The 24,473-nt window shown below is 37.3% G+C and overlaps 1 protein-coding gene across 1 annotated transcript in view; it reads right to left on the bottom strand.

The window, feature by feature from the left end:
* LOC139478225 (voltage-gated purine nucleotide uniporter SLC17A9-like) overlaps positions 1-24,296 on the bottom strand; it is a 36,439-nt gene extending 12,143 nt beyond the window's left edge. Inside the window, exons 1-7 of the mRNA XM_071260625.1 lie at positions 24,217-24,296; positions 22,863-22,989; positions 19,667-19,886; positions 15,866-15,965; positions 7,671-7,744; positions 5,821-5,986; positions 447-543 (exon numbers count right to left, since the gene is read on the bottom strand). Of these exons, the coding sequence (XP_071116726.1) occupies positions 447-543; positions 5,821-5,986; positions 7,671-7,744; positions 15,866-15,965; positions 19,667-19,886; positions 22,863-22,943 (738 nt within the window). The 5' untranslated portion in view covers positions 22,944-22,989; positions 24,217-24,296. The remainder of the gene's footprint in view (positions 1-446; positions 544-5,820; positions 5,987-7,670; positions 7,745-15,865; positions 15,966-19,666; positions 19,887-22,862; positions 22,990-24,216) is intronic.
* Positions 24,297-24,473: the final 177 nt, after the last annotated feature.

Genomic DNA, 24,473 nt, shown 5'->3' with positions numbered 1-24,473 from the left:
ACAAAACAAAACATTGCGAAGCCAACTACACAACTGATCCCCTTAACACAGACAGCTGGTTTAATGGTTTCGGCAAGGGTAAATAAAAAGAATTCCTGTGAAATCGCAAACAGAATTCTAACTCACTTCTGATATTTTTTTAAAAGGAAACAAGGTGATACATGGCCTTATGGACCAATCAAGATAACAGGAAGGGATGGTAGATGCCATTCTTGTCTCAAACCTTTCACCTTCATTTATTTGTACTGAACCAGAGCTAGAGATATCTAAAATGTACCGAGATAAAAAAAAGTAAAGTTTTGCAAGAATACTGTCCTTCCTAAATCTGAGTCAACTTCAGTTGCAATTCTCTGTACCGCAAGTCTTGAACCATTCCCTGTCTGTGTTCAGGTGGTCAGTCAAGCACTGGGCAGGACACTGAATAACAGTTGGTGGACAAAACTCACCTTGGCTGTGGGGAAATTTTCATGAAAATATGTGGGCAGCCACGACAAGAGGATGTAAAATGCATTGTTTTCACAAAAGTGGCCTACAATTAATGACCTGGAAGTAAGAAGTAGAGATACAGATCAACCAAAGTATGAACATGGAATATTACCCACGTACAGGCACTTGGATATTGGTGAAATTAGTTTCAGTAATTCTCAATGAGTGCTTAATGTTTGGCTTAATGCTGATTGACAAAGTGTTTCCAAATTTGTTTGTCCCATTGTTTTCAAGCAGCCCAGAGCAATGTGACATCATACAAACACAATGCCTAAAATAACTGAATATGATGTCACCCATTTATTGTGACATTGTTTCAACAACAGACTAACTGTGTTGAGGTCTTCCAAACTTGAGATCAGGGGACCCCAATTTTTCCATGTTTTCTCAGAAAAGAGGCTATGGGTAACCTACTTGCAACTTTGAATTACAGATAATCTATCTATTGTGAATTAATGTTGAAAGTTCTTCGCCAAGGCTTGGAAGCTGGAACTTGAAACATTGATTCACCATGTTCACTTGGGACAAATAATGCATGATTTCTCGAAGCTCAAGGGGTTATTCTCCGAACGTCAAGGAATGAGGACTATGGTTGGTTATTTTGATATCTACAGGTTTGTGATACATGGTACTGAATGATGAAAGAAATTTCAAAAAGTCTCACAATTAATGTGAAAGATGATGGCAGAATTTCGGTAAAACCAACAAAAGTTCATGTATGTATACCCAACAAAATATTTATAGGAGGAAAATATTGATAACATTTGTGAAAACATGGTGAATATGATAAAATCACCATTATTACCAATATTTACATGAATTATATTCCGTTTCAAGGAATGTTGAGTTGAAATTCAGTTTGATTGTCTGCCAACTGAAATCTGTCACATACAGACGATACATGAATTATTTTACTTTAGGATATTTGTAGTACATGTAAATATTTTCACAGAAACCTCCCACAAGGTTCATTGTGCCAGATGGATTTAATAAAAAATATGAAGTTGTGCGATGGTAAACTTGGCAAAAAAAAACAACAAAGTTTGGAAAGAAAATGAAAGGGACTAGTCTACAGTGAAGAGTCACCGAAGTGCATCTCAAACCTTGGAGTATCAGTGGAAGTAAAACATGATTTATGACTATTATATATACCGTATTCGACGTAATAAGCGCCCCGCTCTAATAAGCGCCCACAGGGATATTTGCTAACATATTGGCAAGTGAACAATCCCAGTTGGCACCCCTTCCAATTGATCAATGTACACAAGACTTATTTGTGTGTTATATGCACCCTTAATTATGGGCAATAAAATTCTGGAAAAATATGTCTGTCGTACATAAACATTTCAGGCTGTCAGCATAAACCACGAAATTTATCTTTCAACTCTGTTTTTTTCAGCAAAATAAAATTCTAATAAGAACCCCCTATTTCTAATTTTGAGAGCGCCCCGGGCGCTTAGTACGTCAAATATGGTAAAACATGTACAAGACAGATATGTATCCATAGTCCCAGACAGTGCTCACATATGACACTGGGGAATAACGAAGTCTCATCCTTTCAAACCATATATTTTTTCAAACATGTTTAAGTTTATATATTTTGAGTTAACAATTTTGAGTCATTCTTGTCATTTCACGATAATGAGGTCTGACTGAAATCCCATAATTTTCAGGTCTCTTTTTGTTAGTAAATCAATATGGTCTTCCAGAATATGTTGTTGAAAATGTTAAAACTCTTTTGTGTGTCGATACTAAGCAACTTGTGCCATTGATTTTACCAGCACAACAAAGTGTCGGGTGCATGTTACTGTAAAGTTAGAGAAGGTGGTATAGAAAACCATGATGGATTACATGATGGAATGCTTTGTGAGAATGAACAACATAAAAAGAAAATAAAAACACATGATTGTTCAAAATAACAACTTCAGTTAACATTGATAACATTTCACAGAGCTAAGTCTTAACTTTTCAAAACATGCAAGCACCGCTGTTCCTTTTACCAATAGAATCAAATAATGTCAATTCAGTGGCAATGACAAACCTATTTTCTTTCTCATGTTTGTTTCTGGACATTTTGATGTACACCTTTCCAATCATCTGACTCTAGTTGGTAGATGTTTGGAAACAAGTGAGGACTTTCCCACCTTTGCACATAGCAGAGTTGTATGCTGCTTGGTGCTATCTGGGAACAACTAGTGATGAATAGTTGACAGTGAAGAGGACTTCTGTTGAAACTTTGAAAATTCAGTTGTAGTGTGATTGCAGCCAAAATACAGGATTTATGGCAATGATGTAATAGAGGTAGAGGATTGGTAAGCATTGTTATATTTGTATCCCTGTTTGAAATAGAAAATCCTTGCAAGTTTCAGTTCTATCATAAATAAAATAAATTACAAGAAGCTTTTGTAAATCAAGCTTGTTCATTTGTCTATCAACTGAACAAAATGTGAACATCAGCGATCAATATAAAAATAACATTTTCTGCCCGATCATGATGATCCTGTTGTTTGATCATGTCGACTGATCATGTTGACTTGGCAAGAAACTAAATTCGGTTCGTCCTAAACATGTTAAAGCTATAATCCTGATAATAATTTCCTTGAATGATGTTCAAGATTGGTAACTTGAAAGAGATAAAATCCAAACAGTACCAACCATTCTTTCACATACTGTAGTTAAGGAAAACCAACAAGAGAGTGCCCGAAACAGAAGTGCCTCCCAGAGCTCCAGATATTATAAGTGTAAAACATGCAAACTATATCACCATTATCCAATTAATTTTGAATTGCTTGCTTCAGATATACACAAAAAATTTAAAGATCAAATACTGGTATCACACATACATGAACTCCACAGTTTTTAATAATGCACAAAAAGGCTTTACGTGTGACACATTGTTATGGTAATTTAACATGTATATCGTGGTTGTGAGTTTATGCTACACTTGGGGTATCAAAGATACAAAATAGAAGTCACCTGAAACAGCATTTCAAGTAGAATTATCAAAAAATGGTGTAAAATACCTAACATACTTGCCCATAGGAACTAAAAATATATTGTTGAACTAAAGAAAACTAACCAATGTGAAAGATAACTAATTAATAAATTGAGTAAATGCTCAATGGCCAAAAACATTATCTGGTGCACTGGCCTCGTGACAAAGTTGACCTAACATGATTAATCATTTGAAGATTTCTTTTGAGATGTCTGTTACATAGGCACAACCATAAATCAACTTATGTAACAACTGAGTTTCAGCAATTGTCCATTGTCTGGCAGATCAGAGATAATATCAATAATGATGAATGTCTTGGTCTGAATGTCAGCAAGTAGCCAGAGGCAGTCAACACACAATGAAGCGTATTTTGATTTAGACTATCGGTATTTTGATTTTGCAAGGACTTTTCTTAGGGTTTTATGTGTTGTATATTACTCAAAAGAAGTTCAAGAACACCTGATGGTATGACAGATTAACTAGGAAAAAATCTGTTTTTCTTTAGCTTTAGCTTAGAGTTCCTAATAGATTTCGAATATTATTATATTAGAAAGAAACTGTCTTCACACAGCTTCTATCAATCAATTGTTGCTTCAAACTAATTATGTTAACCAAGGTGTTGATAATAACTCCCACAAAAATATCAATTCCAGCACAAAACATACATGATAGACTTCATCAGATGTGAGGCCACAGGTTGATAAGGCCACAATAAATTAATTATTAGATTTTCAACCAAACAAATCTGCAATGTGTAGAGCAACTGTTAATGGATATCAGTGTTGTATATTTCATCAAGTAAAGTTAACTTGAGTGAGTAAAGCGGTGTAAAACCAGAATTATCACGGCGGCAGACACCAGAATAAGCCTTCACACATTGTACCCATGTGGGCAATCGAACCCGGGTCTTTGGTGTGATGAGCAAAAGCTTAACCACTAGGCTACCCGACCGCCTCTCATCAAGTAAGGAAACAAGGCAACACATGAACTGCTTTTCTTCATTTGTACGTGCTATAGGTACTTGGGGAACTGTAGGTACTTGGGGAACTGTAGGTACTGGGGGAACTGTAGGTACTTGGGGAACTGTAGGTACTTGGGGAACTGTAGGTACTTGGGGAACTGTAGGTACTCGGGGAACTGTAGGTACTTGGGGAACTGTGGGTACTTGGGGAACTGTAGGTACTTAGGGAACTGTAGGTACTTGGGGAACTGTAGGTACTTGGGGAAAAATGAATGGTGTGCAGCGGAGTGTTTGGCATCTTCCTGAGGCAAGGGAGTTACCTGACTTTTGAAGTCCAGTTTCCACATTTACTGAACTAGTCTGGAATTTCTAAGTTATGTTTTGGCTGGACTGACGTGTCTGCATAGTCGTAACAAAATCAGCATCCGGTTCATAAACTGCTGTGCAGATTTCATTTGATTGCAGGATTTGCAAAACATGTGTAACATCAACTGGGTGTCGACAGGTATTTTCCAAAACTTTTCATTTTTTCAATCAAGGTGCTCAAGTAATTTGATGCATTTTGCAAGGTGAGACCTGTTTCGTAATAATATATATCTTTATAATCGAACAGATCATCTAGAGTGGATGTCACCATATTGTTTGAAGCAATAGCAAGTGATATGATAGGTGGAATCTGATTGGTCAGCATGAGGGATACAGAAGGGACATAAATCGAAATACCAACTGGTAATGCTGGTGGAGCTACGAGCCTATAAATTCCAACCTAGTTCAGTGAGGGTGGAAACTGGACTTTAAATGTCAGTTAACTCCCTTGCCTCAGGAAGATGGGTGTTTGGTGTTCGGGCAAGGAGATGAAAATCTAATTATCAATTCATTATGGCCTTGCTAGAGATTGACACATCAGTCAAATATCTTAGTCAAATATACAGGATTCCTATGCTCAGGGAAATCTGTGTTCCTTCTAAACACTATCAACAATTCAATAATCATGATCATGATCATAAGAAGGATGTTTTAAAGATATTTTATGTTTGTTGTTTCATAGATTAAATGTGAAAATAGATCCTCGCAAGTTGTGTCTACACTATGATATATACTACTCAAAAGAGGTTAATGAACACGAGATTCCATTAGTACTATAGTTAATCTGTCATGGCATGAAATATTAACTGTAGTCATATGAAAGAATCGGGTGTTCTTTAATTTCTTTTGAGTAGTATATTAATAGCCAGTGCCACTTAATTAATATTACATAAATGTCAAACATGAGTGCTTGCTAAAGTTGGTTCTTTTGGTTGTCAGAAACAGTAATCTAAGCAATGGGCAATCAAATTTGTCTATAATGTTATCCGAGTAGGTTACAGATGCTACTTACCAGAAGGCAGCTTTTGTAAATAAAGTGATCCATGGAACCCCATGTGCTTCTCTTGTTTTGTCTGGGTACCCGGACCCATCATGTGAATGTAAGTTGATATACTTCTTCCTATGACGGTTTACAAGACAGTATCTCATCAGCAACATCCAGCCCAGACCGCACAAACCTATCAAATACATACAGAGTTAGACAATAAGACTATGAGCATTTTTGTGGTATATGAATCTGTAGCTATCTATTAAGAATTGACTTTTGCAGATGAATTTATGTGTAAACATATGCAAAGCAAGATATTGTCAAAGCTAAAAAAATCCCTACCAAAGCAATGTCAACTGTTATGAAAGAATAACAATGAAATTCCATTCTGAGAGCCTCAGGCCAACACTTTGGATGACAATTGTTCCTCTATATGCTATATAACCGTCTCCATTACCAGTCAGTGACTTTACACACTGGTCTGAAGCTGAAGGACAATTCAGGCTAGGAAGCTCAGCTAATGATAATCTATATGACAACAAAATATCATTAAATTCAGAGTGAGTGAGTGAGTATGCTTTTACACCGCTTTTAGCAATATTCCAGCAATATCACGGCGGGGGACACCAGAAATGGGCATTAAATTCAGATCTTAGTGCTCACTAAGTCTACACAAAGATCTGAGGACCTCCCATTACAGGTAACATAAGAACAACCTTTTGCTAACGTTGACTGACCACAGAGATGACTGACAAGAAGTCAGCATCAGCCAGTCAGGGCAGTTTTCTCAAGCTTCAAGGCACTAGTAGACATCCATTCCAGACTACGCTTTGAAAAATATTGAACAAAAATTTGAAAAATGAACCAATGAAAATCCTGGAATGTCTCATAGATGGCCCCGGGCTATTGAAAGTCTCTTCTGTTTCAAATGTTTATCCCAAAGAAGCGAGAGAAAGATGATTTAGATGGAATTAGTCGTGCAGCCTATAACTGTGGGAATACTCTGTGTTACCCTTTTCAAGGTTGCATGATTAGAAAACAAACTGACCTTTGGTATCTTTGGGAGGTAGCGAGAACTGAGATCAGATTTTAATGAGAATGTTTGATAACTATACGCTACTGAAAATGATGATTAGAGACATAATATGGCCAATATATTCAATAGCTTTTGGTACAGACTACCATACAAACATGGTGAAAGAGTAATAGGGCTATTGGAGCTGCTAACAGCCACTACAATGTCCATACTCTATCCCAGAGTGGAGGTCGGCAGTTATACCAAGCTGTAAATTTCTCAGCCTGGGAACAATTGTTATCACTTGAGCAGTGTGTCAAGAAAGAACATTTTGATATCTGTTTTAATCAGCAGGCCAATTGCAAATTACCGTATTTGACGTAATAAGCGCCCCGCTCTAACAAGCGCCCATGGCGATATTTGCTAATATATTGGCTAGCGAACAATCCCAATTAGCAACCCTTCTGATTGATCAATGTTCACTTATTTATTCAAGTATAATACACACTCGTGTGTTATGCAACATTATTATGGGCAATTAAATTCTGGAAAAAATATCTGTCGTGTAAAATACACATAGACTTTTCTTTTGTATCATTTCAGGCTTTCAGCATAAACCATGAAACTCTGTTGTTTTTTCCATCAAAATTATATTCTAATAAGAGCGGCCTATTTCTAATTTTGAGAGCGCCCTGGGTGCTTATTACGTCAAGTACGATATATTTAATAAAAGAGATTCAGCAGCATATTGTCCCATTCTTTATGGTGGAGTTAGTGGGTGTTCTGGTATGTTATCCAATAGGCCTTTCAACTTAGTTTCTAACCCTGAATAATCGTGAGTAGCAAATGGACTACTTACCAATAAAATAGAACGGCATTTGCCAGCCATATCGGTCTAACAGGAGAGACCCCACACTGCCTGTCAAAAGAGTGCTAAAACACAACAAGTGAGTGAGTGAGTGAGTGAGTGAGTGAGTGAGTTTGAGCCCTGTTGAAGCACAGATCTAAAAACAATTATTATAGCACCATACATCACCTGTATATAGCAAACAATGCATAAATGCTTACTGTATGAGAATATATATATTACATTATTTTGATGTACATACTGATTCTTCTTAATGATTTATAGGATCAGTTACACAGATTGCAAACACATCTCATGCACTGAAATTATACGAGGTGTGTGAGTTACTCTGATAAGATTTAATCAAAACACTTTAATGTTCTAAAAAACCCAAAAGAAACGACAAAATACAAGACGTTTTCGTTTGAATATGAATCATGATCTTAAATATGGTTAGCTAGTTGTAGTTTTCGCAGCAACTTGTTTTACAGTCAGTATGTGCAAGATGGCTTATATACCAGTTAGTTTACGAATAAAACTGAAATGCATTGGCGGAACTGCAATTTACAGTCACCCAGCTTATCAAGGTATGTTAAGGTATGATCATTGACACGTGAAATGTACATATAATCAATCAGCTGTTTACTGTTTATATAGGACATGTAACATATGTCTGCCAGCAAACAGCTTTATCTGGCTGAGGTTTCTGGGGTGAATAATACTGCTATTATCATTACTTTCATCATGTATTAATCTTTAATTAAAGTGTGTAAATAATTTATATATGCATCTCTGCATTCTGATTAACCATTTGTTAACAATTTCAGCAACAATAATAATAGCAATCATCAATCAAATTGAACATCAACATGTTTGTCAGTTTTCTGAAAAAGAAAACAGCTTTATCAACAATCTACAACATAAACAGATTTCAGACATTTTGTCAAAAGTAAACAATTTCAGTTTTGAAATCACAGCAAACTTGACTGACATTTTCATGTTACAGTTGTGTCAATATTTGTTAATGGAGAAACAGACATATTTAAGAAGTATGAAATCTGTTTTTGTCATGCTAGCTGATAGAAACAGGCAGTTACATAGATGGAGAAAACATTAATTTCTATCCCTGTCAAGCCATAGGATAAATCAGTTTTTTTTAATGAAAATTCATTCCTAAAAGTATATCAACATCATGACCATGAGTGATAATCACGAGTGTTCAACATAACAATGAGCTACAATACTTTAAGTGACGGGACACTGGGCTCAAACACGTTGACACACTTTGAAAATGCAGTTCCCTTGGTAGTCTCTGGTTGTTTAGAACGAGAATCGTTCTGGTGACTAGAGTGAGTAAGTGAGGTTTAACACCACTTTGAACAGTGTTTCAGTTATATCATGGCATGTCAGCTTGATGTGGGGGAAAGCCAGTAGTGATGCTGGTTTTAACAAATTAATTCCTATTTTGGAATTTTTACTGAAATTTGCTTCAGATATTGGTCTCTGAGCAGGTTAAGATAAACCAATGGGTGCTGACAAACCAAGAACCATACACAGGGTGAATCCGGGTTTCAAACCCATCATCATTGGATTCTGGCATACCTAAGGGATGCAACTCTGCAAAGTGAAGATGTTTGGGTCACCTGTGCACCAAAAAGAGGACTGTTGTATAACCATTATTATTTCCTTGAAATCATTTGTAACAGACACTGCATATATATCATGTTTCAGCATAGATTAATTTAAACTATACCACTAAATAAAAAGATAACGACCAGCTGATTCTTCCTGTCATGTCATGACATATTATCATACCATATTAACGTGAAAGAATCAGGTGGTCCTTAATTTCTTTTTAGAAGTATATTTCATTCACAATTCATTGATAATGAAACTTTGGACATGGTTTTTCTCCATCTATGGAACCTGAGGAGAGAAGACCCTTACCCAAAATGGGATCCCGCTGCTATAAAGCTATATGTGAGAGATCGTTCCTGCTCCACAACCTTCCTTGATATTAAACTTGTCATTCCTGGGTAATGGAACCCTGCCAGAGAGATTAGGCCATAGTAGACAGGGGTAGACAGAGCTGGTCAAATCTAACTAGTAGGGAGCTCATTTTCGTCGATTGTTACAATAAAAGAGCTAGATCTTGGTTGAAAACAACTAGTCCTTCTGGACTTTCACAAGTCTAGGACTAGTCGCCATGTCTCTGCCTGGTAGAGTGTTGGTCTATTACCTCAGCAAGATAAGCTCAGTTATGGCTATCATGTTGGAATTGATGTTGGACACGTGGAAATGTGGCAAGGAAAACACTAGGCACTTGCCAGCTCACCTAAAGCAACCTTCCTCAAAAGTACAGTTTGCCTATATTAAACTATGATGGTGATGTCAGGCTATTGTTGCAGCAGTTGATACTGAGCTAGATATTCACTGGCCATTCTTTGTTGTAGTTTAACAAGAAAAACTGATGCAACTATAGGTCATTACATGAAGAATGTGGAGAATGTATATATCAACCATTACATGGTTGAAGTCAGAGAAATTACTTGAATCTACTTTCTGAAGTAGAATCAACATATTCTTATGATTACTTTATTACATATTTTATTATATTTATTGGTAGAGGGCAGAAAATAGAGCTGATGTCCCTACAGTGGCCAGGATGCTCAAACATGCAGTGATCACATCTGCTAATTATCAATCTTATTTTTACAGTTTAAACTTTATCATGTTCATTAAACGTCAAATATATATTTATTATGTATACTTTATATCTATGATATTTCTTATTAATGACATTTAAGTGGTATTTATAAATTTGAAAATCAGATGAAATCTGTATGTGGCTTGTCAGACAGACAGCTGAAATGTGGCTCAGCATGAACTACATTAAAGGCTGCAATTGTTGTTTTATTTAAATCATCAGTGAAAATTTGAAGACGACAGTGCATAATGATTAGTATGAAAGACTGTGTGTTATGACGAGTATCATATCCCACTCCATATACTGCAATATACACTGACTCTCATACCCGGCTGACCCGTGAAGATCCAGGGTAGACTAGGTCTTCAGCAACCCATGCTTGCTGTAAAAGACGACTATGCTTGTCGTAAAAGGCAACTAACGGGATCAGGTGGTCAGTCTCGCTGACTTGGTTGATGCATGTCATCGATCCCAATTGCGTGTTTGGTGTCACTTGAACAAGCATAAACCAAATCTCATTAAACTCAGATCTTAGTACTCGCTGCCGCTGAACAAAGATCTGAGGACATCCCATTACGGGTCACGTCAGACTGACCTTGCGCGAACTTTGACCGACCAATGAAATGACTGACAAGAAGGCGACATTAGCCAATCAGAAGGCAGCTTTCTCATGCTTTACGGCACTAATATCAAATTGGCGACAACACTTCGAAACATATTTTGACAAATTCTCGATACAAAATTTGAAACAAGAATAAAAGAACATTCTGGAATGGCTAATAGATGGTCTAGATTGTATGGATTCAGCCGTTAAGCCCGTAACTATCGTTCTGAATACCCCGTGTTAAAGTTTTCGAGGTTGCATGATTAGAAATCACATTCACTTTGGTAAGCGACGCTCTGATTGGTCGCATGAAAGGTTGTTCTGACTTGACCCCTAATGGGATGTCCTCAGATCTTTGTATAGCGATAGCGAGAACTTAGACATCCTTAAACATTGTAAATATACCATAAAGTGCCAGGCTAATGATTGATCGTATCGTCCAGCCTATAACGTATCATAATGCACTGTGCATCTGTGGATGAGTTCAGTCTTCTCCCATGAAATACTATCAGCTGACTATAGGTTTCAGAAAGATGAGTACCCTGTATCAAAGGTCATGTTCCTCAACTGACAAAAAGATAGTGTGAATGTTTTGAAATTCAAGCAATATGTTAGTTTGAGTGTAGTTAACATGGTAAACAACTTGTGCCATCTGCCAGTAGCTACTGTCTTTCATTATCTGATGGTACATGAACACAATATTATTTGTGTTTCTTTAGTTAAACGTGACATTTGCCTCTCCAAACTCTCTATTGGCTCAGGCCCAATCCATTTTCAGACAAAGAAAGTCATCTGTACCGACTGTGCAAACGTGTGAACAAAACCCAACTATCTAAATATCAATATCAATTCAGTGGAACAAACTGTTCATATTTTGTACATTTTTTTTATCAAATTAATATTAAATAGGCAAAAAAATTTGCATTTGCATTTATTATTATTTATGTAAGCCGAAAAGAGTAGTAATAGACCCACAAGGCTCTGTAGCTCACCTAACTAATAAAGAAATAATTTTATGACACTTCATCCTTACTTTGGTAACAACAGTGAGTTACAGAAAACATTATGCAAAAGATTCCAGAAAAAAAGAGAGTACAAATAGTGATGCCCTGAACAAACTTAGATCTTCTTATATTCATTAGACTCCCACAAAGCTAAAGCCCTTGTCCTGTGGTTCTTCAGAATAAGATTTTAATACTTTTTGTAAAATTTAATTTTATATAAAAACATTTTTTTTATTTTACAATAAAATCACATTGACTCTGAAATAAATATGATGTTTTTATCAGGAGGAACCTGCATGCCAAAGTTCAGCTTCATCAGTCCAACAGTAGTGGAGGAGGAGATATCAAAGAGCATGGTAAATGTGTAGGGTCAGTGTCTTGTTTACTGGGGGTCACGGGATTGTAGTAGTCTGTCATGTGAAAGGGAACCCTCTTGAAGTTTGTTTGTTTGTTGTTTAACGCCGCACTCAGCAATATTCCAGCCATATGACGGGGGTCAGTAAATAATCAAGTCTGGACCAGACAATCCAGTGATTGACATCATGAGCATTGATCCATGCAATTGGATACGATGACATGCATCAACCAAGTCAGCGAGACTGACCACCTGATCCTGTTAGTCGCCTCTTACGACAAGCACAGTCGCCTTTTACGGCAAGCATGGGTTGCTGAAGACCTATTCTACCCGGGGTCTTCACTCTTGAAGTGCTTGTGGCTGAAGCAATGCGGCAATTGTGGCTTTGGTCAGCCAGGGATAACTGACACCCTAGTGAAATCTGTGGACTGTTTGGATCTGTTTGAACTTGTTTTGCTAGTGCCTCCTATATTCTATATAGGTGTAGGGTGTCAAAACATTGCTTGGACCAATCTATCCTACCGACAGTTTTTCCTCATGTTGCTTGTGTTGCTTGAACCATTTTTTTGTTTGGGTTCCATGGCAAACATGCGAAAGCCTACTTTGTGTTATTGCTCCTCAATGTATTCAGATAATTTGATGAAACATGGTGGCAGACTTGTGTGTGGTGGTATCTAAGATATTATTTTCCAATTTTGCACATAACTAGAAGCTGTTTGCCTTATCAACATTTTAGCTTTGGTGATATCATCTGTTATGCTGTAAAGGTTGAATCAAGGTCAAAATATATGATATACCCAAAATGGAACATACATGTTAGGCCCCACTACCAACTACAGTTATGCTAAATTTCAATACATTTTAAAGAAAATGGCCGATAAATAGCCACTAATGCGTACCTAAATATAGTTGCTGAGGTGGCCATTTTTAACATCGGATCAAAATCCTGTGAGCACTTGTTACAGACACAATAGCTTCATTCATGATGTTTCAGATTCATAGGCCTTGTAAAAAATAAATAAAAATAAATATAAAAATGCCCAAACCTTTATTATATGTTCTTACGCAAACCACACACCCATGGGAATCTGGTTTAGAGTAGGGCCCCAGAAGCCTATGCCGGTCACAAGAGTCGACTAAATTGATTGGGTGGTCTGGCTTGACTGACTGTGTGACTTTGTGCCCTGATGGTGTGGATCATTGCGCACAATATCAAACACTGGAATCAGCTGTTTCTAGAAAAAACATAGCTCGGGTCATTCATACAAAGTTTCAGTTACAAAGGCCTTGTAGTTTCAGAGATGTTCAAAATGCAAACGATAATAATGGATGGGTAGATGGACAATGATTGACTCACAACTAAGCTCCCCTGACTGTCAGCCAGGTGAGATAAAAATCTTTCACTGTTACTATGAACCATGCTGTATGTTGACGCTGTGGAAACAGCTGTCTTCATCACCAAGCCGTGCATCAACAACTGCATCAACAGCTGTTGATAGGTAATGTCTATATTGTATCTGCAATTATTATCTTGTTACGATCAGACACAACAGCTGCTTTTGTGAGACAAGCTCACATTCCAATGCAGTACACAATGCAACTAGAGACTGTAGACACATAGAATATGGGCTCTAAAATAGGGGTTTCAATTCAAGAATTTAATCCTCAACTGATATGAAAAAGCATTTATAACAAAGCTTTAAATACATAGTTTTCCTTAAAAAATATTGCGTATTGAGTGAGTGAGTTGGGTTTAACGCTGCTTTTAACATTATTCCAGTTTTTCGCAGCGTGTCAGCTTAATGTAGAGGAAAGCCCGAAGTGATGCAGGTGTCAGACGTTTACCACTTCGGTGAAACCAATGAGCACAGGTATGGTGCTGACAAACCTTGAAACATAATCGGGGTGAACCGGGATTCGAACCCACAATCATAGGTTTCTGGCGTGTCGAGGGGACTCAACTCTGCACAGCGAATCGCGGCGCCTTAGACGACTGGGCCAAGTACTTCATTATAATAGTATTCTTCTAAGTACTAAGCAATAGAGTACTTAATGTACTCAAAACTTGCAAAACCATGTTGACTTCCTCAGTGCTTGATACAAGTATACTAATCAAAACTAATATTTTCACATGACTGTAGTTAAGCTGTAGTTTCTGACATGAGTGAGTGAGTATGGTTTAATATTCCAGCAATATCACGGCGGGGGACACCAGAAAATGGGCTTCACACATTGTACCCATGTCGGGAATCGAACCCGGGTCTTTGGCGTGACGAGCGAACGCTTTAACCACTAGGCTACCCGACCGCCCCGTTTCTGACATGAAAATCTGCAGTCATAAACTAAAGTTAAAAATAGATTTGTTGTATCCTTTCACATGATCATCACTTGTGTGCATTTTATTCTGTGTTTTTATATGCATGTGTCTCTTGTAAGATAGTATTGATGGTGGGAATGTAACTTCTTTTGAGTAGTATATATTGTTTGAGACCTTTATGGACCTGCAGAAAAGTCATCAGCACAATATTACTACACATGGACATAAACCACAGATAAACTTAATATTCTTCCCTCGGACTGAGAATTAACATTGTTTCTCTCACAGCTGAGTGTATCTTTACATAGGCACAAAGTTTCATATCGGACCATGTTTCAAAGTATACTGCTATTGTCATGATTGTAATCTTTCCATGTTGTAGAGCGTTTTCTTTTTCAGAATACATAAAAAAATTATGAAATAACTACAAGCCTTAAACAGCAACCATTAACGGAGTGAAACATCCACAAATCTTGAATGTATGAACTTATCAGCATTGCATTTGTTGATAAAGAATCGGTGCAAACTACTCCGGCACCAACCATCAGTTTCAATAGCTGCAATAAACTAATACAGCGAATAATTGACCTTACTTGTTGTCAAGAGATAATGCGGGACTAATTTCAGTAAGGATAATTGTACAGAATTCTCAAACTTAACAAGGATAAAGATTTAGATCATATATTGATCATGTACTATGTACAGACTGTGTGCAGGTTTGGGCGCTCTCCATACATATTGACGTAAATACAACCAAGCGCCTCTTCAAAATCAATCCTTAAATCACCACTCCAAACTCTGAACATTCTCTTCAGAATGTTTAATAATCAAAACATCAATAACATGTGTGAATGTTAAACTTGTCAAATAAAACATTAGAATTAAGAGGTCCCCGAGTCCTTGAGGTTTCTGGTTAAAGTATTTAACACTGTGATCCAACGTGACTGAGGACCTTAATGTTATTTTCAGCTATTGCAATAAAACATCTTCAGTTTCGACCACTGTCAGAATATTGCCACACAAATTCGGTTTTCCAGCGGTTTGAGGATTGATGATGTCTAGCTTGTCTATGATGGCGAGGACCCATTGAGCGTGAGTCTGGATGCGAGCCAGGTACTAGTCTACTAGCCGAAGACGAGGACCCAAAGAGTGTGAGTGTGGATGCGAGCCAGTTACTAGTCTACTAGTCTACTAGCCAAAGCAGCAACCCTCGTACTCACCCCCCGTATGTACCAGCGACCACGAGAGAGCAGTATCCGGACCGCTCGGACTTGGCCACGTACTGACAGGTCATACTGGTGGTAGCTGGCATGTGTACACCTTGCACAACAACAGGTCAACACACCACAGCATCAATACAGGCCATGGGGGCAATGATAGAAGCATGAGGAAGTGAAATGGGGAGATTAATACAACTTGATCTAACCAGGGTGCTGTTGTACAAAACAACCTCAGCACTACGGTTGTCGTAAGTCAATGTTAAGGTAAGGGAGTTAAAATCGCTATGATCGCTTTGTACAACGGCACCCTGGTGTTTTATTAGTTCCATAACTAATAAGGCCATTGATGAAGCATGAATGCAAACAATGAAGGGAACATGCATAGCCATTTTCAACAAGGCTTGGTGTTTGGTAGTGAGGCGGGCAGGAATGAATATCTAATAATTTATAATTTCATAAGGTTTTAAATTGGTATAATAGAATGCTTTCATCTTCAAGCATGACAAGGTTGTGTATGAAATTTGCACTAGCCTGCTAGTTCACAGCTAGAAAAAAACCTGACCAAACATAGGCATAAATTGCCTGTTACGCTGCTAAAATACATCTCAAAAACTTTGTCAGACATTAGTTCACTACTACACAAAATTGACCTACTACAGAATTGCAAGCTACCTAATCAGCCTTAGAAATTCATTTTTAAAAATTCTAGTCCAGAGTCCATAGGACTAGTGTAAACCTTTTTCCTCTGGTCCTCACAGTATGTGGCCAGTCCTGCTTAAACAGGACAGAAATGTTTACCATGTTTACATTTTCGGTCAGCTTTATTCAGGACCAATTTGTAACAAACTGCAATGAAGTATTAAAAACTGGATCAGAAAAAATAGCCCTTCAATGCTACTAGTCAATAAGAACTACTCCATTGAGTTTTTACTTGCCTTCAGCACAATTAAGTAGACTTTATCCGGCGGACTAGAGAGAATTTCAAAGGCTGCCTAATGATAAAAGTGGTAGTCCATTAGCATGATTAGGAAATCTCAAGTCTTTTCTGAACTTTCTAGGCTTGGACTAGAAGACTTATGTTAATTTGGAAACCCTGCCAGAAACTACAGGCTACCTCGTCACAAGACTTTCACAACAGATTTTTTTCATGTATCCCATGTTGCTCATATACAGTGAAACCTCATTAGACTGGACCCTAATAATCTGGAAAACCCCACCTACCAAACATTTACTGTTGGGAACCGTTACATAGTGACATTACCATGTACCCATGACTAATTAATAAAGACATTCATTAATCAGGAAGATTTCCCATCACACCATATTGTCACAAGCAAGATCAGAAAAATCAGCTAAAAAGCTTCTAGTTTAAAAAGATAGAGTAAGGGTTAGTAAATGTTTCTGACATACAGCCTGAGTTCGAAATTATGACAGTCCCAGGGTGGTTGAGGTTTGCTCCGATAGAAATTTAAATTTAAGTATTCGATAAATATTTAACATTTAACATTAGGGTTAAGACAAGGACTCCTTAACGTCCATGCTTAATTTTGAACACTGTTGAAAGACATAAGGACATGAAAGACTTTGCTCATACAATTTCGATTCAGGTCTTGAAATTGATGCCATGGTAGCAAGAAGCAAACTTTCCACCTGAGACTGGTCAGCTACCTGAGAAATATATGGCAGAATATTTCAGCTATTGATCTTTTTATCTAACTGACCTAAACAGTATATTGCCTTCAAGTCAACCAGTCCTTGTTTTAGCCCCTTAATGCTGAATGCCAGGCAGGGTAACAACAAGTATATATGTATTATCTTTTAACATCTTTTTGTATGATGCGACTGGGGATCGAACCCCTGACCTTCCGCTGCTTTCAGCAGATGCTCTATTTAACAGACCATGGAGACATTAGTGAATGAAGAGACTACTAAATGGCATCACTTGATTTAACGAAACATGTATTTGGTATATTTGGAATTTGCTGTCATGGAGTTAGAAACTACCTGAAATGAAATTAGTACTAGTAGCAAAAACAGTTTTCAAAACAGTTCATTTCTCATTTCTCTAGCTCTGCAAAATTAAGGTATCAACTGTACCAAATCTGAAACCTCTTATAATATATGATAATTTATTGCAATTTATGATAAGAAAGAAACAAAACGTCAGCACATATCTTGTATCTGAGTGATTTCCTGTTTGATGAAGCAGGGCATCAAACCTCAGTGCTGCAGCAAAATATTTCTATTGTGATGCAAATGTGTCTGAATTCTTGATCACTCTGCCTGACAATGAGTGAGTGAGTGAGTATGGTTTTACGCCGCTTTTAGCAATATTCCAGCATTATCACGGGGACACCAGAGATGGGCTTCAAACATTGTACCCATGTCGGGAATCGACCCCGGGTCTTCGGCGTGACGAACGAACGCTTTAACCACTAGGCTACCCGACCGCCCCTGCCTGACAATGATTATTGACTGCATCCACACCCAGGTATAACAGCACAAGCTGTCATTGTCCCGGGTTTCTTTGGCATGACTGACATCCCTATTCATTATTCAAGATGTTCAAAGAAAGAAATGAACTTTCTATAACCAATCTCACAACCGGGATTTATCTAGGGTTCCAAACTAATTGCCCTTGGCAGGCAAATTGAAAAAAATCTATATTTTGTTCAAGTTCTTATTGTCCTAAATAAAGAGGTATTTTAACTTTGAATTTTCACATTGTATTCAAAGCAATAATATTAGATTAAGCATTAAGGACTCTTCCTCTACATTATCCTGATATTTGTATTACAAGTCATCTTACAAAGCCATAAACAGCATGAATTGGGAAATGTTTAATTCGAATTTAAATTTTTGACTGACATTAGCTGCAGACTTAGGGCTGAATATTGGCCTCTCAGCAGGTGTAGATAAATCCCAGCATAACCATGTTAAGTTAAATTTAACAGCTAAATAAATTCATAATCATTGCATATTTGACCTTTTAGCTTTTGCAGTAATAGATGGGTAAGAGGTGACAGAGTGAAAGCTGTTCTGTTAGGAACATTATTTAGAATATCACTTAGTGATGTGCACCGTTATTGATCTTATACATTGGTAGACAACAAACTGTTTTGCATGAGGAAGATAATAACCCAATAGTGTGAGTATCTGTCTGTGCCACTGGAGACTAATTATGTAATAGTTAATCTAACTAGCATTAACAAATGTACATAATGATACACTACTAATGTGTTTATGAAAATCTGAAATAAACACGTCATATCATATATGATAATGTATGGCATATCAAATAAACATTTTCTCAACAAAAGATTATGGAAATCTACATTTGCTTAAAGCAAAGTTACAGATTAACTGTTTGGTTTGTTGTTTAACGCCGCACTAAGCAATATTCCAGCTATATGGCGGCGGTCTGTAAATAATCAAGTCTGGACCAGACAATCCAGTGATTGACATCATGAGCATCGATCTACGCAATTTGGATACGATGACATATATCAACCAATTCAGCACGCCTGACCAACCAATCCTGTTAGTAACTTCTAACGACAAGCATAGTCGCCTCTTACGACAAGCATGGTTCTCTGATGGTGCTGATGATACTGATGATGAGATCAGGTGTAGATAATAATCAGTTAACTGAATGCTATCATTGAGACCACCTCATGATATCAAAATGAACTCAATAAAGAAATTCAGCATCAATCTCCAAATGACCAAAGTCTGGATAGTCAGACTCACCATTTTAAAACAAAATCACAAAACATATATCATAGAACAGTGTGAGCTTACCTTGGCAAACTCCTAACAGGACTCTGGACAACACAACGATGTAGAGAGACATGTGTTTGTCTGTTGACAGGTATGCAACTTGTGGCGTCCAGAATGTGATGAGTGACCACAGACATGCTGCTATGGGTAGGACAATGTCCCCACCGATGCGGTCACTCAGGTACCCACCCAGAAACTGTGTCATGGTGTACCCCCAGAAAAAGGCCGACAAGACAGTGCCCTGAAAAGGAAATATGTAAACAACTAGTGATATACAACCATGAACACATCAAGCAGCATCCCTGATGAAAACATATATTTTGGATAATTTTCCTGGAAAACGTCATTATCATGGTTTTCATTATTATGGGTGGGGGTGGGTTACCAGTCATCAAAGGTGCCAAACTATTCACTATGCTGGGTTGTGTCCCTTTTGTGTGCCATGATCCTATGATTGTGGGTTCAAACCTCAGATTCAACCTATTAATATTCTATGACGGTGAGGACCATACCCTGGACAACCTATGCTTGTGGGTTCCACCAAGGTGGTAAATGCCAAACACTTGCATCAGGCTTTTCTTTTACATTAAGCTGACAAGACACAAAACTGAGATATTGTTCAAAGTGGCTCATTCACTCATTATAATATAACGTAGCTAATGTGTGTGATAAAAGCAGTGTGCGAAAAGTATGGGTAATATTGGCCTTATGACTAGCCCCACGCTTTCCGGTCCTCCACTGAATCAAACAACACTTGGATGAGACATGATTGGCGACAATGAACTTTTACAATAGTATTCACATTATTGGGATCAATAAAAGCACTATTGCCTGATTGTAATAATTATTCTACGATGCCTGTAAAGCTGTAACAAAACACTGAAGCATGACATGACATGTATTCTGATAGGGTCGTGATATAATACACCTAGCAAAGAGGTAATACTGGAAAGTTTTAAGAATCATTTGTACAAACAAAAACTTTGTGAACTGACATTGATGTACATGATGTAGATGTCATAATATCTTAAAAATATAAATGAAACTTAAATGATATTTTGTTCAGTTGAAAACCTTTATTAATCAAAAACTATTACCATGATTACGCCACGTACAATTCTAACTTTACATTATGTCTTTTATTAGTTTCACAAAAAATGACCAGATGAAACCAGGCCAAACAATTCCAGAAACTGAACCGAACCTGTGTACATTTTCTTTCCATAAACCTAAAACTACGGTAGAAACTAACATGTTTTGTCCTCTAGTCCTTAATGATAACATAGAGCAAACCCTTATAATGGCAAATTTCTACTAGTCCTTATGATACCATAACTATTGGCAAGGACTACAGGACAAGTGCCAATTTCTAACGCTGCTAAAATACTAACCCTGCTAACTGTGACAAATAATTACAAATACATGGAATAACTTTCAGTATTGTAGAGCACAATAAACACATGACAAGGCATGTTTCTTTTATCTGATGAGAAAATGACTTCAATCATTTTCAAAAGCAGCATATTGACTGCCATTTTCACATTCTTGTAAAACATTTTGTTAAAAATCATCTCACAGCTGTTGTGAAAATTGCTATTGATCATAACTCTGCTATGCAACACCACAGTGTCTTTGTTAGAATGCTTGTCCACTCACACTGGAGTAAACCAGATCTATTACATCATGTACATGGAGCAGTGAATTTGATGACTGAATATTGATTTGTTTTCATCAAAAGCATGACATGAATACCAAGATGGCATATTTCTACAAGTTCTTATAGTTAACTATTGGACCCGTGAAGATCCAGGGAAGAATAGGTCTTCAGCAACCCATGCTTGCCGTAAAAGGCGACTATGCTTGTCGTAAGAGGCAACTAACAGGATCGGGTGGTCAGGCTCGCTGACTTGGTTGATGCATGTCATCGTATCTCAATTGCGTGGACCGATGCTCATGATATAAATCACTGGATTGTCTGGTCCAGACTCGATTATTTACAGAACGCCGTCATATAGCTGGAATATTGATGAGTGCGGCGTAAAACAACAATCCAACCAACCAACCTTAACTATTGATCATCTTGGCAAGGACTATAGGACGAGTTCCAATTTCTATCGCTGCAAAAGCATGATATGAATACCAAGATGGAAAATATAACATGTTCCTAATCTAATAATCATGAAAATAGAATCACTTATGATTTTGATATGATACAGCAGCTCACGTTACTGTTTTGTATAACTTGTTTCATCACATATCGCAGTGCACTGAATATTTTGTGAATCGTTACATCCCTAGATGGCATATTATTAGCTGTTATAATGTAGCATGATATAGATGCAAACTATTGATTTCTGTTTCTGGGCATCAATAATTTGTCCCTACAATCTGAACTGGATCAATATCGTTCAGTTGTAATGCATGGAATAGTTGGATCGAGTAGGTCTGACTTGGCCTGTTATACATGGAAAGAACAAAACCTAGCGAATGAAAATTACAAGATGTTTTCAGGACTTTCTATACAAAATATTTGCCAGTGAGAGAGAGAGAGAGTGAGTGAGTGAGTGAGTGAGTGAGTGAGTGAGTGAGTGAGTGAGTGAGTGAGTATGATTTTACGTTGCTTTTCGCAATATTCCAGCAAGATCACGGCGGGAGACACCAGAAATGTAACCATGTGGGGAATTGAACCCGGGTCTTCGGCATGACGAGCAAACCCTTTAACCACTAGGTTAGCGTTTCAATAAAGCAAGGTTACTCATGGCTCAGTTTAACCATATAATCCTTGCACCAGTGCAGCTTTATGTAACATGCTACATCACTAATCCCTGTGTCGTGTATAATTTTGTCATGTTTTCTTGATGTCATCAAACTGGGTACTGCAAGATTATGAATATATGTTCCTCTAATGTTTTACAGCATTAAGTCATTAATTTATATAAACTCATGACACAGTCATCAGAGATTTGCGATTTTATTTATTTAGACTAGTTTATCATCTATGTTTCAACTTTGATAAATTGATGGGACCAGGGTGCACCCTGTTTTTGTCTGACTAGGTTTTCATGTCAACATGCATCCATGTGCATGTTAAATATAGTTCCTTAAACGCCATCCCCTGGAACTATTTTTATAGTCTATTCAATCATCTTAAGACTCATCATTGTTTATTTATCAGATGTGTATTAAAAAGTCAGAAGAATTATCAAAGTAAACTCACTGCTTCTGTCTTGTCCCAAGACATCTCCTCTGAAACTGCAACTACCGCCATCGGCATGATTGTACGAGATGCGTATAACATGGATGTCCCAGCAAATAAGGCCAAGGCCCATTGCCTTTTTTCTTGTCTGTAACGAAGCATTGCATAGACATAGTAAATATTGATTCATGAAATATAAATACAGCGAATACAAATATACATATTGTATGAATACTAGTGTCCCATCACCTGTTTTCATGGGAACACCATTTTCACGATTTTCGAGGTATTTTGATATCACACTACATGTATCTCACAACACAACAGTGTGAAAGATATTAGGAAAGATATATCTAGGACATCAGACTATGAGCAATGTGGGTGGACATAAATACTATCAGATTTGACATTACCTATTTATCATGTTTACAAACAAGTTAAATTTTGGGTGTCGTGCCTGGTTAGAGAAAATCCAATTTTCCCTAGTATCAGTAAAACGAAAACCCAAGTTGGGGTATTTGTCCTACGAAAGCGAGAAATGAGTAATTGCTATAAAAACACCTGATTACCCTTGTTTAGATAAGCGCCCGTGCTACTAGTGTTTGTGCAACTATACTATACTTCAGCATCTACTAAATTACTACTGTGATTACGATATACGCATTTCTGTGTTTTTCTTGTAATTTGAGAGTCCTGGTAAAGCAATATCCCGTGTTTACAGTAGCGTGACCAGTCTTACTGTAGCTTCACGAAAGCGAAGAGATTTTAGAGTTGATTATGGCTAGGTTTTGCTCTTCCGGCCCAGAACCAAATTTTGGGGGTTTGAGGGCGAAATCATGATGGTGCATAGAGACACCAAATAAATCCTGAAAAGCCCTCCAGGAAAAGTGTACTAGCTCTGAAATTTGAGGTTTTGAAAGACCAAAAATGGTTGTTGCTTTACTCAGCATTGTTAGTCAGTGAGTACTGCTCTCTCAGAATGCCTATGTATATATATATATATATATATATATATATATATATATATATATATATATATATATGGTCTTTGAATACAAGTAGCGACTAGTCTACGTGTTACAGTAGCTTCTACATAAATTATGTTTACAGGTTCGCTGTCTCCTTGGTTGTAATCATATAAGAAATCAGTGATCACGCTGCCCTCAAATAGGTAAAGATCAATTAACGCAGTGAATCGGAACGACTTGTTAACACACTTCTGATCTTCCGAGACTCCCAACCACATCTAGTATGATCTAGGCCCTAACAGTTTGCACCGCAACTTCTCTGAACTTTGACTGCCGAGAATGTGACAACAGTCTGGATCAGATTAGCTTATACACACAATCATGAGCTTTAGTGATTTTTACTGTACCTATTCCAGAATATTCCACCAGGAACCTTTTTGTCTTTGATCGAAATTGTGATGTCTGGTTTGTAAACGTCATCTTCGGTTTTCGCCATGTTTTGAAAGGTTGACTTAAAAAATAAGATGTCGGAATACAATAATTAAAATAAATATTTTCTTTGAGACATACACATGTCATCGAATTTCTTTCTTTCTATTGAATATGACTGTCCAAAATTATATGTTATGTTTGATATATAGACAATATTCTTTGGATGTTTCAG

Source organism: Haliotis cracherodii, unplaced genomic scaffold (genome assembly GCF_022045235.1).
Source record: "Haliotis cracherodii isolate W230 unplaced genomic scaffold, xgHalCrac1.p SCAF_4, whole genome shotgun sequence".
NCBI lineage: Eukaryota > Metazoa > Mollusca > Gastropoda > Lepetellida > Haliotidae > Haliotis > Haliotis cracherodii.
The sequence above is the reverse complement of the archived record's forward strand: the minus strand, read 5'-3'. Positions and strand labels throughout refer to the sequence as shown.